This window comes from Ahaetulla prasina, chromosome 3 (genome assembly GCF_028640845.1).
Source record: "Ahaetulla prasina isolate Xishuangbanna chromosome 3, ASM2864084v1, whole genome shotgun sequence".
In the NCBI taxonomy this organism is placed as follows: Eukaryota; Metazoa; Chordata; class Lepidosauria; order Squamata; family Colubridae; genus Ahaetulla; species Ahaetulla prasina.
Window position 1 is genome coordinate 44,128,388 of NC_080541.1, and position 15,825 is coordinate 44,144,212.

Sequence of the window (15,825 nt, forward strand, 5' to 3'; positions counted from 1 at the left end):
GCCCCGCCCTCTCACTGCACCGGCAGGGCTTCCCCGCGCTAATGCAAAAGCCCGCCAAGTTTGCGCCATCCGGTATAATGTGAAAAAAAGAAGAAGAAAAAAACTCGAGTATAAGCCGTATATACTCGAGTATAAGCCGAGGGGACGTTTTTCAGCACAAAAAACGTGCTGAAAAACTCGGCTTATACTCGAGTATATACGGGTAATCATTTTCTATTAGTTTTTACTTAGATTAACAGCTGAGAGTAGTATCAGCATAATGCAGGTAATTGAAAGTTTTTCCTCCAGTTTTAACAGAAAACTCATCTAATTCCAATTTATCCTTTCACAAAATATGTTCACTACATAGGTTAATAAATAAGAGAAAGTACACAGCCTTTTTTCCTCATTCTTTTGCTGACCTAAAATATTTTGCCACATTCTCGCCAGACCATGACTTCTTGTCCTATGCTTCTTGTCCTTGTTTTATGTGAGGACAGAGGTATTCTGAGATTCTCATTTTCTTAAGGGCATTTGCAGCTTGACACAGCTTGAAAGAAGTGAAGGCCTTTCTATGGTCAATTAAACACTTATTAGATTTTTAGGCTTTCTCAAATATCCAGCATACATTAGCAGTAATGTCTTTGGTTTTCAGACTTATAAAACATAGTGAATATTTGGTGTACCTCTTTCTTGTAGAGCTGTAATCTGCATCGGATGGGCCTAAGAATTATTTTGCTAGCATTAAAGACATTATGCAGTTGTTCGAACATTCTCTTAAGTGTTCTTTCAAGTTGTGGTGCAGTTGCATTGCTTTTTATCTGTACAGGACAACAAGCAGACCTGAGCATTCTAAAGAATTGTCTATTTCTAGATCATTAAGATTCATCCTTAAAATTGGATAATAAAGTGAAGGAATAGTAAATGTAGTAAAGCATTTGTGTATATTTTGCTGTTAGGCAATCCTTATTTGTACTGAGATCAAAAAGGAAAAATTCTTCCTCCAGTTTGTAGGATGAATCATCTTGACTTTCATTAGATTCTTATCATTAGATAATATCCTAATTAGTATAATATCCTAATTTTCAACAATAGATATTTTATGCTCTTTTGCTTTTGCCTGTTTTTCTTCCAGTGCCAGCCTTGTTACTTAACTATATAAAAGCAAGTTCTAATGGAGGCAAGATTCATTCAAGAAGTACTTAAATTTATAACTAAAAACACTTGATGTTCTGACCCACCTTCAGCCCCAAAGGTTTATTGAGTGGTTCTGGGCCATTCATTCTCACTCTAGACTGCCTCAAAGGGTATTGTTATAGAGGAAAATAGGAAGAAGTACTATATCTGCCAACTTAAGCTCCTCAATAAAATGCAGGATATAAATCAAATAAAAATACTATGTTACAATTGAAAAAAAAAATACTAGGCTGACTTTGCTAAGTGATATGTAAAAATAAAGTGTTATATTTTTGCTTATGGAAAAAAATCAAGATAATTATTTCTAGAAATGTAGAAATGAACGCACATAGTAAATTTGTATATAAATTTATTGAGTATATAAATCATTATGACAATCTGATAAAAGGCAATAAGCACATTTATAGAATTAGGCTGCATAACTCATCCTACATGTATAGGTTGAGGTATAAATCTTACAAAACCAGTTAACTTATACCTTCAGGCTAGCTTCACTTTTTCATGTTAGAGGAAAGATATTGACTTTGTTTAGTATGTAGAAAGGGTATAGATTATGTACTCTCCTTTGTTCCCATTACTTAAATATTCATTTTAATCTGTATGCTGTTTCAGTCTTTGTGTTTTACAATTACATGAAAACTGGATCACCAATCAATAAAAAAGCATTCCTATGAAGCAAACAAACCTTCAGCTTGAACAGAATTGGTTGAAGGAAAACCTACCAGTACTTTAAGTAATTGAAATACTGTTTAAATGCTAAGAAACTTTTTTTAAGATTCATTTGGAATCTGTTTTCTTTAAATTAAATCCTTTATTTCATGTTCTGCATATGGTGTAATAGAAACAGAATTTGGTGATTTCTCCATATAAATCCAGGTCATTGTTTTCTTGAAGTACTTTTTTCAGAAGTAACTGGACTTTCTTGGGTTTTTTTCTTTGAAAACATTTCACCTCTCTTCCAAGAAACTTTTTCAGTTTTGAAGAAGTTTCTTGGATGAGAAGTAAGACTCTGTGAAAGTCCAATTGACTTTTAGAAAAGCACTTTTAGAACTCCATATAACATCTTTTCAGGTATTAAGAGTTCTTTCAGTCTTTTCTTCTCAAGGCTAAAACACTCAGTTCCTTTAGACTTTCTTCATAGCTGTATCTAGTCTCCTGATCATTCCCATTAGTCTCTGAATTTGGTCCAGTGTCTCCGAATTCTTTTTAAAGTATGCTCCCAGGATTGCATATGGCACTTGAGGTGATTTGTGATCCTTAAAGAATAAAGTACAACTTGGAGATTTGGAAATTGTTTTGATGATGCAGTCTAAATTTGCATTTCCCTTTTTCTCAGCCATATTATACTGCTGATTCATACTCAGTTTGCGATCAAGTATTATTCCACCATCTTTTTTACAAGTCCAGTTAATAAGAAAGATCTCATATTCTATATCTGCGCACTTTATTTCTGTTACCAAACTGAACAACTTGGCATTTTTCTGTGATGGTTTCAATCTATTTCCTTAATCTAATTTTACATTTTATTCCAATCTTCTAGATTATTAGCCATTCCATCCAATTTTCTATTATATTTATTTTTCGTAAGCATTGGTTTTTCCTCTTAATCCTCTTGCAGGTAGTCCTCACTTAATGACCCTAATTGGGACTGGAATTTCTATCACTATTGGAAGTGGTTGTTAAGTGAAAGATGATTGCACCACTTAGTGATGGCAGTTCCAGAAGTTCCAGTTTTTGTTGTTAGGCTAGGTCCACACTGTTGTTAGGCCCGGACTTCATGCTTCTCCTGATCTGTGTTTGCCTCCACTTCAACTTCCCGACACACCTGTCTCTCCCTATTCCCATATTTGACTTCTTTTGCTTTCTTGCACTCTACTATCTACCCCACTACCCCCAACTGACCTTTGCTGAAAGTGCCCTTGGAGAACCGGTCTGCTGGCTTCAACGTATTAGAATCTGCTGGCTCTTCACAAGGTTTTACAAGAGGAAGGCTAGGCTAAGAATGAGCAGCGGGCCTGCAGATAGGTTTTTCAGTGCTGGGCTTGCCTATACTCTCACTAAAGCCCTGCAAGCTAGGCCTCCAGGAGCACTTCCAATGTGAGCTGCAGAGCATGCACTTCACCTCTGGAAAGGTATCTTCCCTCTCTTTCCTCCAGTTCTGTTGCCACCCTGAATAATGCCTCAGGCACAGTTTCATTTGGGAGCCACCTCCTTTCCTGCCCCATCTGGTGATCAAGAGTGCTGCAGTTCACCATCCTGTCTCACGGCCTCCTTCCAGGCTAGGCCTACAAGCTCCCTATAGCAGATGAAACTCTGCCACCATGTCATGCTCAATGCACACAGTCTCTGGCTGCATGCTCACCCAGTATCTGGATTCTAGGCCAGCAATAGAGGAAGAAGACAGCAAAGAATCAACTGGCGGTGGCAGTGGTGTATGTATTGAAACGCTTTTGCAGTCAAAAGTGCATGTGGGCTTCCAAGTGCCCGAATTTTTATCATTTGACCACATTGATGCAGTGACAACCATACCTTCAAGGATGTGTTGTAATTATTGTTAGTTCAGTGCTGCCATTACCTGAACAGTTGCTGAACAAATGGTCATTAAACAAAGAATGAATAATGAATAATGAATAATAATGAATAATAATAATAATAATAATGAATAAAATTACTGAAGAATAAAGGTTCAGAAGAGAACTTTGTGATCTCAAATAGTACTTTATTCCAATTTAATGATAAAACAATAAGTACTCAAGTACAGTTTTCAAGTCAACTATGTATCACTATGTTTTGCCATTCTGTGCACATTTGCTTGCTAAAAAATGGGATGCTTTTCTGTAACCAAGATGATGTTGCATCTTGCTTTAATGGCAATATATTTTTATTATTAAAGATAATCCCTTTATTTATTATTCTCAAGTAAAAGTGTTTTAATTTTTCAGAATAGGACTTTTACCTACTATTATTTTTATATAGTTATTAAATGTTTTCCTTAGCATTTCTGATCCTTTGCTCTTGCAGTCATTTTTTAAAAGGCCATGACAGTCCAGTCCTGATTAACTGCTCTTTAGACTATAAAATTGGCCATGTAAAAAAAAAATCTAAAGTCTGTAGGAATGATGTTTTTACTGTGCCATCTGAGGTTTTATTGGTATAATTTAGATGCCTAATGAAATTTCTAATTACCAAGGCTTGTTCTGTGATGATCAACAGATGTATCCAGTTACATGTTGTCTGTTTGCACATATGGTGTCAGGCACTTTGGCAGCTGCTTAAAACCATTCTTCCAGTGTTCTCTTGAAAAAGATTTGCTGAGATAAATGGGATGGACTTAACAAGAATTCCAGCAACTGAGCTATTACCAATTTGGAATATAAACTGATGGGGCATGCTACTTGCGGATACCATCAAGATATCCAATATAATAGATGTTTTCCTTCTGCATTGAGTAAATAGTGTTCAAAATATTAAATGTGTTTTTCAGGTTGTTCAGAATAAGGAACTATTGTGTAGGAACCAAATTACGTCTGGAAATTTGAATGTTGGCAAGTGGACTTCTTTTATTTTTGGTTTAAAATATCCATCAACTTTCTCAGTCGTACAAGCTGATAAGCAGTGAGATGTTTGAAACAAAAAAAAGACGTCTACTTGCCATGATTCAACTTCCAGACAACTGTATGTGATGAATGAGAATTTTCATCAACAAATGACATAGATAATTCTACCTCTGTCCTTTCAACACAATTGTGGCATAGGGCTGTGACCTGTATAAAATACTGCAGGTAATTCTTGACTTATGACTGTAATGGAGCCTATCTGTTACGGTAGTCAGTTGTGATAGTCATAAAGTAGGTCATCACATGACTGGACCCAATTTTATAACTTTTTTGCAACAAGTCGTTAAATGAACCCATTGTTCCCTATAAGGTACTTTTGTTGAAAACCAGAAGTAAACTGGCTTTCAGCAAAATGCCATGAATTGTGATCAAGTGACTGCAAGATAATGCAAACAGCCAAAATGCCATTATAGGAACCACAAGGGACAGATAACATAATCTGGGCTGTAAGTATCTTTTGGGAACTCCACCGTAACTTTGTAGTAACATTTTAACATTGTCGATAAGCAATCAATCATAAGTTGAGGACTATCTGTATTTTGTTGTTGCTTCTGCCATAAAACAATAAAAGTAAGGAATTATAGAATGTACTTAAAATGTCAATTTGGAGGGGTAAGGTGCTCATTCCTAGCTTCCACTTACTGTCATTCATTCTTTCTGAAGGCCTTGTGGAACTCTTTTAATGTAGGTGTGTGATAGCACTCACTTCAACAAACTAAATGTTTGCAGTTTGAGTTAAATAGGCTCTCCCCCAGTTGGCCATAACTCAGTTATTCCTACATCTAGTCCTCAATTTATGACCACAATTGAGCCCCAAAATTTATGTTGCTAAGTGAGACAGTTGTTAAGTGAGTTTTGCCTCATTTTACTATCTTTCTTGACACAGTTGTTATGTGAATCACTGCAGTTATTAAGTTAGTAACATAGCTATTTAGTGAATCTGATTTCCCCATTGATGTTGCTCGTCAGGAGATTGCAACAGGTGATCACATGATCCCAGGGCACTGCAACCGTTATAAATATGAATCAGTTGCAAACTATCTGAATTTTCATCATGTGATCATGGGAATGCTGCAGTGGTCATAAGTGTGAAAAATGGTCATAAGTCTTTTTTTCAGTGATTGTAACTTTGAACAGTCACTAAATGAACTGCTGTAAGTGGAGGAATAGCTGTATTTGATTTCTGAAAAATGTAATGAAATTTAATGAAAGTTACTTTCTAATTAGCAATGTTCTGATTTATGATCTCACACCTCCATTAGTTTAGTACCTTCTCATCTTTTTTTACTCTGTTGCTTAATTGATATGCAAAAATTTGCCTGCTTTTGTTTAAATTAGTACTTTGGATTGATAAACTACGGGTCCAAAGTTAAGAAAAAAGCTGATCTCACCCCCTCTTTCTCTGAAGCTAAAGCTGAAGTATGGTCAAAACCTAAATGTATTATTCTAGTCACACAGGAAAAAATAGTGTTTGGACAAAAACAATCAGAAGTCCGATATCACTTTTTCTAGATAACCAAATATTTAAAAGGCATACATGTTATGAGCTCCAGTTCATCTCATTAGATGCATAGAGATGATGGGAACTGCAACTCATGAAAGCTTAACGCCTTTTTAATCAGAAAAGGTGCTATCAGACTCCTGAATTTTTGCACCTATAAATTAATACATATCTCCTCTTACAAGCATATGTGAAGTTGCTTATCATTCTAAAAGCTCTTAGAGCTTTTTAAGAAGTGAATTTATGCAAATAAAAATGGCTTCGCCAGTCTAACACTTAGCCACCACAGAAATCAGATGAAGAGAGCACACAGATGAAGTGGCAAAGGAACAGGCTGAGTCAGGTAATCCAGACTCTGAGCTAGAAGAAGTCTCAGTCCAGCAATGTGTCACAAACTTAGAGAAAAGCAAAGTCAAGGAAGTAAAGAATAACAGTCTATCAAATAGTAGTACTCAGCTACTTAGAGGGACTATTTGCCACCCCACAAAGCAGAGTACAGGATGGCCAAAAAGGGAGAATTGAAGAGGAGGCAGTCCCTTACCTTAGAAGAAACAAGCCATGGAGCTGGGAGGGACTGAGCCCAGAATGGCTTGTATTTGGATGGGTTTTTGAGTAATGACTGGCAGAATTTGGATAATGATGGCAACGGGAAGTGCCAAAGTTGCTATTGCTAAGCAACGTAGTTGCATGACATTGTGCTTTATGACTGCATCACTTAGTGATGGAAATACAGGTCCCAATTACCATCACAATTCGAGGACTATCTGTAATATATTGGATTTGGATTTAACCTGGTGCAATATATGAATTGTTTTTGTTTTAGGGTTATATACAAAATAGACTGCTGCAGTTTAATCAGTCTGGATTAAAGCAAATCTTGAGTTAGTGTGAATAAATAATAAATCAAATAAAAAAATCTTGAGTTAGCATGAATAAATAATGAATAATTGCTGGCATGAATGTTAAGTGGACTGAAATAATTTTCTACTACTTGTGAGCCTGTAGCAAACTGTCCCCAGGTAACATTTAAAAACCATCTCTAATTTTCCATTTTTTACACTGATATGTTAAATATATGCAGTCCCCCTTAGATTTTTGAGGGAAAAGGAGGGTATCCTTATTTTATATATTTTGTATATTTATACAAGTTTTACTTGTATACAGCATTTAATTGTACCATTTTTTATGTCAGGATGAAGCTAATTAACTAAATAAAAGCCTGGAACTTCATTTCCTGATGTCATATATTTAATTGTTGCAAGAATCAGCATCTGAATTATTTTAAAGATTAATTTATTTAATATATCTTGTCTGTCTTTCAGAAGGTCAAGGTATTGTACACAGTGTTCCTTCGTTCTATTTCTTACCATGAGCCATCTGAAGTAGCTTGGGGAAGAGTGATCTTTCCAAAGTTTCCGAAGCTTCTGTGGCTGAGTATGGACTTGAGCCAAGATTTCCCTGCTGGCAATCCAATGCTTTAACCATACCACCACACCTGCTTTTGGTAACATTAGTGCAATCTTCTTGCATCATTTCCAAGCCATTCCAAAGAATCTCAGGCTGTAACCTAGTTACTTGCAGGCTTAAAGTATAAAAATCATGCTAATGATTGTTCTCTTAATTACATTACTGTAATATTCAATTTTTTAAATGGGTATTTCTTTGTGTATTGAACATGCTCCATCATTATTGCAGTCTTGAGGAAAAAGGAATCTCTGCTAATTTTTAGATTTAATATGGATTATGGCGTGGTTTACTGATGTCTCCTGTATATGTGTGTACCCATGTATGTATATACACACACATATACATGCACGCAGAGAATATACTTGCAAATTCAGTATTTTGTTCTTTGCTGAAGAATAGCTGAAATTCTACAGCCCTATAATCCCTTTTTATATTGGCTTTTGTGATCATTTCATTTCTGGTTCTTCATTTCTGTTTTCCAAACATTGTGAAATATTATTAATATTAACACTATGATCTCTTTATTTTAAAAATGCCCACAATTTCTCTTCTGCAAAAAGTATAACCTCAGTAATTTTTCTCATGTATAAAACTGTAGAATAATACCAAGAATTAAAGTATCAGAAGTAATTGCATAAAATATCTTTTCAACAAGAAAGTGCATCTTGCCAAATTATTCTGTAGGACTACATTGTATTATGGAAGGCAGATCATACTTCAATGTGGGCACATTTAAAATCTCTATATATTTAAGGAAATTCTAACTGCTTCGTTCCTCATGACTTATCAAATTTATATTTATAACGATAAAAGGAAGGAAATCAATATATGATACCGGTACTTCAAAAGGTTTTTCATTCTGAGTTTGTGTATTTTAAATATTATGTCCTTTAATAAATTGTTTTGAATCAATTATAAAAGATGGAAAATTTTCACTATTTTTTATCCATAGAAAATGTCTCATTTTGAAAAGCAGTTGAAAAACTAGTAATGTAATAAATTTGAGTTGGGCAGTAAATCTAATGCCAGTAAGATCTGAAAATTTTATGTGTAACAATCCCTTGGGGGAAAAATTATTTACACATATTAATTTACTGCCTAATTCCCAAATTTATTCTTAATATTAGTAACTATAAGTCTTCGCTTCAAACCAGCCCCTGAAATGTTCATACAGTTTTTTGGGAGATGTTTTGGGAATGGCTTGGCACTGCCTTCTTCAGTTATTTTTCCCCAAGTTCCTGAATCCAGTCTATATCTCAGGGATTTCCTTATGATGAGTAAATACACTGTAATAATAAGTATCATCTTAAATGCACAGTATTTACATAACCCTCCTCCTTTCAAATGAGGACAATATAAATCAGGGGTAGTCAACCTTTTTATACCTACCGCCCACTTTTGTATCTCGATTAGAAGTAAAATTTTCTAACTGCCCACTGGTTCCACAGTCATCTGCGCATGCCTCTCGCGCATCGTGGATTGGGTTTGGGGGAGGTGCCAGCTACCAGCTCTGCTTGTCTGTTACAGCTGGGTGGTGTGGGGGGAGATGCACGAGCTATTCTGGGACGAGGCTCTTTTGTTTGTGGTCGCACTATAGCGGCGCTTAGTTTCACTTGCGTAACGTGAACGAAACTTATGCGCGGGCGATACAAATAGTATATTTTCAGAAATTTAAATTGTCTAGGGGAATTTTATGAAAACCTAATGAAAATGTTTTTAAATGATGCTATGAAAATTTTTTAAAAAGTCAATTAAATTTAAAAAAAGGAAAGTGCTTCAGTATCGGACAAAACAGCCCACCATGAAAGCTGGAACGCCCACTAGTGGGTGGTAGGGACCAGGTTGACTACCACTGATATAAATAATAAACAAGAGTTCAGTACAATGTAAAATGCAGCAAGCTGGCTTGAACTAAGAGCTTTCAGGTTTGGGGTGCTTATCTTCTATTGTAACTTTTATTATTGGATATTTGTAGGTGTTTTATGAAATATGATTATTTAAAGCCAAAAATATACCAAATATTAGGGAAAGATATGTGTGTTTAATATACATAATCAGTATGGTTAATAATAAAACTAAATAGATACAAAAAGCAGAATGAGTTCCTTCATGAAATAGAAATCTTCAAGATTTGGGAAAAAGGCTTAACATTTGAATTGGATTCAATCTCAGGGGAAAATATATTGAAATTGCTCTTTCTTGAGCGCTGAAGAATCTTAGTCCTTGTTCCAGGCTTTAAGATAATTAAAGGAGTAAGAGATTGTGACTTTGATATGCATTTTGGAAGTGAAGCATTAAGTATGAGACTTGCAATTGCCCCATAGAACAGAGTCAGCCTAATAACCACACATTTAACCAGGCAAATAACCAGCCTTATAACCAGGCAAATTTTCTCACCTTTTGATGTTGTTGCCCAAAACTGTGTAAATAGGATCAAGCATAATATGCAATAGAACTGTTGTTGATAATTGTAGCAATTTGTTATTAATTAACATTTGTAGGTGACTGCTTTATGTTTTACACTTTTTGTTGTTTTATTTGTCACGATCAAATCTCTTCAAATTATGTCATTTGTGAACACAGAAAATCCCAAACTGTATAAATATCCCAGATTGCAGAAACATCCTTGGATGTTTGCAAACTTTAAAACCATTTATCATGTATTCCTAGATCTCCCCCACAAATATGTGAAAACAATACAAGGAATAATACTATGGATGTTATTGGACTGATATGCTTTCCTCATATTTTATATTATAGGAGAATTTGCTATTTATATTTATTTAGTAATTGGGGTGGGAATAAGTTCAGCTTTTTAATTTAAAATCTTATATATGAGATGTGGGAATTAGTTTTATTTTATAGTTTTAATCATTCTTATAAAAAAAAGGTTTTATTTGCTTTTTTCCAGAGGAAATAAAAACAGAAACTGGAAAACAAAGGTAATTTTGTTCATATTAAGTATGAATACTTAAGTTTATGATATGATTATAAGCACAAATATCTGACTATATGGCAATTAAATCTGCCATTCATTCTATTTTTAGAGAGAATGATTTATAAATTACCTTTTTAGCACTTTATCATGTGTGAAATGCAGAAGCATCATAAGATATCCTGGCCTAGTTCATACATAAAGATTTATCCATAATATATATTTTTTCTGCTGTAGTATGATATGCATGTCAACCAATAATAGGTTAGATTCTATGGCTTATTTCACAAAACATGGATTAGTTTATATATTAGTGTTCTATAAGTTAAAAAAAGTTCTATAAGAAACTCTAGTTTTGTAAAAACAAAGAAGAAATTTAAAATTTCATAGCATATAATTTCTTCCGTGTTTCCCCAAAAATATGACATGTCCTGAAAATAAGGCCAAGCCTGATTTTTGGGGTGGGCATAAATATATGGCCTCCCCCGAAAATAAGCCCTAGTGAAGGGGTTGGGGTGGCCTGCACGGGAGGCAGCCCTTCCCTTCCCTGGTCACCTCCTACAGGTTCAGCCCCATAATTGCTGCCCGCTGATCAGCTGAGCCAGCAAGGGCTGTGCAACTCGGCCCAGATCTCCAGAGCACCTCCCCAGATGCTGGCCTCCTTCCTCTTTTCCTGCCTATCTTTTACTTGGGATTGCAACACAGACACCCCAAAATGCTCCATCCGAAGCCTTCAGCCTTGCAATCCTAGCAGGGGCGTCTGTGCTGCAATCCCAAGTAAAGAACAATCGGCAGGAGAAAGGGGGTGGGGATTTTCCTGCAACCTGTCCTTTCTTTGGGATCGCAGCACAGATGCCTCTGCTCAAATTGCCAGGCTGAAGGTTTCAGATGGAGCATTTTGGGGATGTGTGTCTGTGCTGCAATCCCAAAGAAAGGATAGGCTGCAGGAAAATCCCCCCCCCCTTTCCTGCCAATTGTTCTTTACTTGGGATCACAGCACAGATACACATCCTCAAAATGCTCCATCCGAAGCCTTCAGCCTTGCAATCCTGGCAGGGGTGTCTGTGCTGCAATCCCAAAGAAAGAAAGGTGTGTGTGTGTGTGTGTGTGTGTGTGTGTGTGTGTGTGTGTGTGTTTGTGTGTGTGTGTGTGTGTGTGTGAGAGAGAGAGAGAGAGAGAGAGAGAGAGATCTGATCCAACCTCGGAGAATTAACCAGGGCTGGCAGCAATGTTCTCTCCACCGTACCCCCCCCCCACACACATAGAGGTCCCTCACCCCTCCAAACCTCCCAAGGGAGCCACATCCCTTCACTAACCTGCTTTCCAGCTCCATTCTCCGCTGTCACATGCAGGGCAATAAAAGTAGTCTGTGAGACTATGGTAAAAACACCTTCCAACTTTGTGAAAAAAAATTTTTCTTCATGAGAAGTTGGAAGGTCTGAACTACCAGTATTTTTTTTTTACCTTCATCTAACAGACTACTTCTTTTGTCCTGAACGTGCAGTGGAGAATGGAGCTGGAAAGCAGGTTAGTGAAAGGATGTGGCTGCCCTGGGCGGGGAGGAGGAGGGTTTGGCATGGGTGGCCTGGCTGAAGGGCCTTCAGGTAAGCTGATGCGGAGCTTTGGGGTAGTTCTGCAGCCCCTGCCTTGCTTTGTCCTTCACCCCCCACACTGCCTTGCTTCATTCTTCTTTGCAACGTGTAGCCTCTTACCCAGTTCCTCTCCACCGTTTCTCTTTTTCTCTCTCTCTCTGTCGCTCACACACACACACACACACACACACACAGATATTTGATCTTTTGAACTGCTGAACACTCTTCACCCAAAGTGGGTGAAAAGTGTTTGGGTGCCTGATAGGCGCCGGCCTGCATTGTCAAATGTTTGAGCTGCTGAGCGCTGGTCTGTACGCCTATTCAGTACTACAGGGGCTGGGCTACAGCTATGCTGAGGCTGGCGCTTTCAGACCCTGGTCCTGGTGGCCACTGCAACGCTCATGCCAGCTCTGCACATAGCTGGCCTCAGAGCTGCAGCACCCACCAGACCTAGGATTGTAGCTTGGTACCTGCAGCACCAGGCATGCAGGCTGGCGTTCAGTAATCCAAAGGAGACACCTTCCTGCCGGAGTTCAGTGTCCAGCCGGGGAGTGGTTCCCAGGACTGTCCGATTCTCAACCAGTTGGCTGCATGGTAGGAGGGGGCTTCCTGTCCACCTGAAAGAGAGGCTGGGTTGCGTAAAGCGGTTTCCCCCCCCCCAAGATCCTCTCAAGCACCGGGCTGCAGGCTCCACCGCAGGGAGCTTCAATTTGGGCCAAGGTCTTGGCAACCGATTGTGGTAGGCTGTTCTTGAAGAGGGCTCAAGATGTGTGGGGCCTCCTGCTGCTTTGGCAGCCTCAATTGGCTGCAAAAGCAGCCATGATTCTTGCAGTCTCTTCTCTCCCTCCTTACCAGGCATGGCAAGGCTTCCTGCCCCTTACTTCTCCCCCTCCCCACTCCTCCCTACCTGCCATCCTCAAATTGTGCCCCAAAATAAAAGTACTTCCTGAGAATAAGGACAAGCCCTTATTTCGGGGTTCAAAAAAAATAAGACAGGGTCTTATTTTCGGGGAAACACGGTAATAGCTTTGGCTTCAAATTAGTTCCGAAAAATGGTCAGATATGTCATCTCTCAATGTCCCAGTTAAGAAGCACAAAATTTTTGAACTTTTTGCATTTTTGCACAAAAAAAAGAAGCATGCTTAAAAACAAAGGAAAGCTGTAACCATTCCCCATCTATCCATCAGAATATCACCTAAGAAAGCAGATAACTTTTTAAAAGGATTTCTCTACTGAAGGGAATCCTGTCTTGTCCTCATTCATTTCTTTCCTTTGTAAAGTTACTTAAGACAGAAGTAAGGACTTCCTAATGCCTGTAGGTACTGATCATCATAAAAATGATTTTTATTTTTACAGTGAACTAAATGTTCCATCCTATTCATTTTTACTAGTTTCTTGAACATATGAAACTGTAATCTACTTTTTAAATAGGATTTTTTATTTATTAATTTTGTAGTAGGTCATAATTATTAATATAACACACATTTAATTCTATGTTAAAAGCCATTTCTTTACAAGTCAAAGCATTTATTTTGCTTTATCAGGATTTCAAAAACAGCATTCACATCATTCAATAGAAAAAAAATCAGCTATGTAAATTAAGTATGACTTGAAATATCAGTTTTAATGATAAGTGTTTTACAATTTAAATATACAATTAAAGATAAAGCAAGTATATAATAACAGCCCTAGCTATTTCTGAATTTATATTTAACTCATTTATTTTACTGCCATTTTATTTAGTCCACCTCATGGAGAAGCAAAACCTGGCTCAAGCACTCTTCCACCAGTGAAATCAAAGACTAGCTTTATTGAAGCAGACAAGTACTTCTTACCATTTGAATTAGCATGTCAATCCAAGTGTCCCAGAATTGTTAGTACATCTTTAGATTGTTTGCAGGTCTGTATGAATCGATATTTCCCGAAATATATGCTATTATTGCCTACTTTTAATGTTCTTATTTAAAGGAAGATTTTCTTTTCTTTGATTTTATCCAATTATCAATGTAAAAAAAATCTGATTTAAATATTTTATAAAAATTAAATTTGGTCAAAAGGAGATGTTTTGTTTTTTTTAAAAAAACATCTTATGAATAGAGTGGTATAATTGGGATCTGTAAAGGTAATTGTCTAGTTCAGTGATGGCTAACCTTTTCTGGACCAAGCGCACTTTAACCCCCAAAATGCAATGTATGTGTGGCTCCCCTGCATGCAACCCCGCACATGCGCACATGCCCCCTGCATGCGCCCCTCATATGCCCTGCTCCAGCAGATGGGCGGCAGAGACCCAAAGATCAGCTCTTCAGCGGGAGGCATGCGCTTATGTGCAGCGGACCTGAACTGGGGCAACAGCTCACGTGCCATCAGAGAGGACACTGTGTGCTACCTCTGGCACACATGCCATAGGTTCGCCATCACAGGTCTAATTCATGGGGAAGCAATACTTTTTAAGTGTTGTGAACCATAACACTTTTTTCCCCATTATGATAGTGACTTTATGATTTATTACTTTTCCTGTGATGTCAAAAAAATCAGATAAATTATTACTGTTAATCATAATTTTGTTTTCCAGCTAGTCACGAAACCCATTTCAAGCCAATATCCAAATTATTAATAAGCCGTAGTTCAATTGTCTGAAAAAGGCAATCACTGAACTAGGGAGAAGAAAATACCCCAAGATCTTATTTATTTAAGAAAATTTATATGGCCTCCCAACTCAGTGTCTCTGAGCAGCTTACAAGGATAAAAACTCAATACAAAAACAATAGAGAAAAAAATTCACACACCCCAACCTGCTTGGTGACAACAATCAAACGAGTCACTTGATGGGCTCAATATCATTCTGGGTCCCCACGCCCATTGCAAGGTCTTCAGGGTCTTGTGAAAATGTATTCAAATAATGTCCATTCTTTTCTTTGCAGTAATAAGGATAAAGGATGTTTATTTCTAAATGGCTCTGATATTTCTTTAAACTTGAAACTTACTATGATTTTTAGATGAGGATTTCCCTGGCTGAAAAACATAATGTATGATATATTAGCTTTTCTTGTTCATTGTTGTTTACTTGCTTTATTTCCAGAAACTTATAGCCTATGGGCATTTGACTGGTAATGCTCCAGATAGCACTGCTCCTGGGAAAAAGTTGATTGATAGAATTATTGAAACAATATGTGGCTGCTTTCAAGGTCCACAGACAGACGAAGGTGTTCAACTACAAATTATAAAGGTAAAGTTAAAATTATTGATAAACAATTGTATTTTACTGAATTTGAGAAGTTTTCCATGGTTATGTTTGATTTTTCAAAACAGTTTATAGTGAACAGAAATTATGAGTCGAATGAATATTTTTTATTCATATCTAAAAATATCACTATTTTCTATTGAGTTATAGACTAATATTCTATTATTTAAATGCATTATGGACTTTTAGTAAAAAAGTCATTTCTATGCAGCTCCTATCTCCTTTAAAGTTTTGGTGCCTGTAGATTAGAATACATAATATGATTGACAGATTAACTCTAAACATTATATATGTAC

General features: G+C 36.9%; 1 protein-coding gene across 2 annotated transcripts in view; it reads left to right on the plus strand.

The window, feature by feature from the left end:
- Positions 1-15,825, plus strand: part of ARFGEF1 (ADP ribosylation factor guanine nucleotide exchange factor 1) — a 63,484-nt gene that overhangs the window by 3,723 nt on the left and 43,936 nt on the right. For both annotated transcript variants that reach the window (XM_058174298.1, XM_058174299.1), the window contains exons 2-4: positions 10,673-10,703; positions 14,032-14,188; positions 15,368-15,514. In XM_058174298.1, coding sequence (XP_058030281.1) covers positions 10,673-10,703; positions 14,032-14,188; positions 15,368-15,514 — 335 coding nt within the window. The remainder of the gene's footprint in view (positions 1-10,672; positions 10,704-14,031; positions 14,189-15,367; positions 15,515-15,825) is intronic.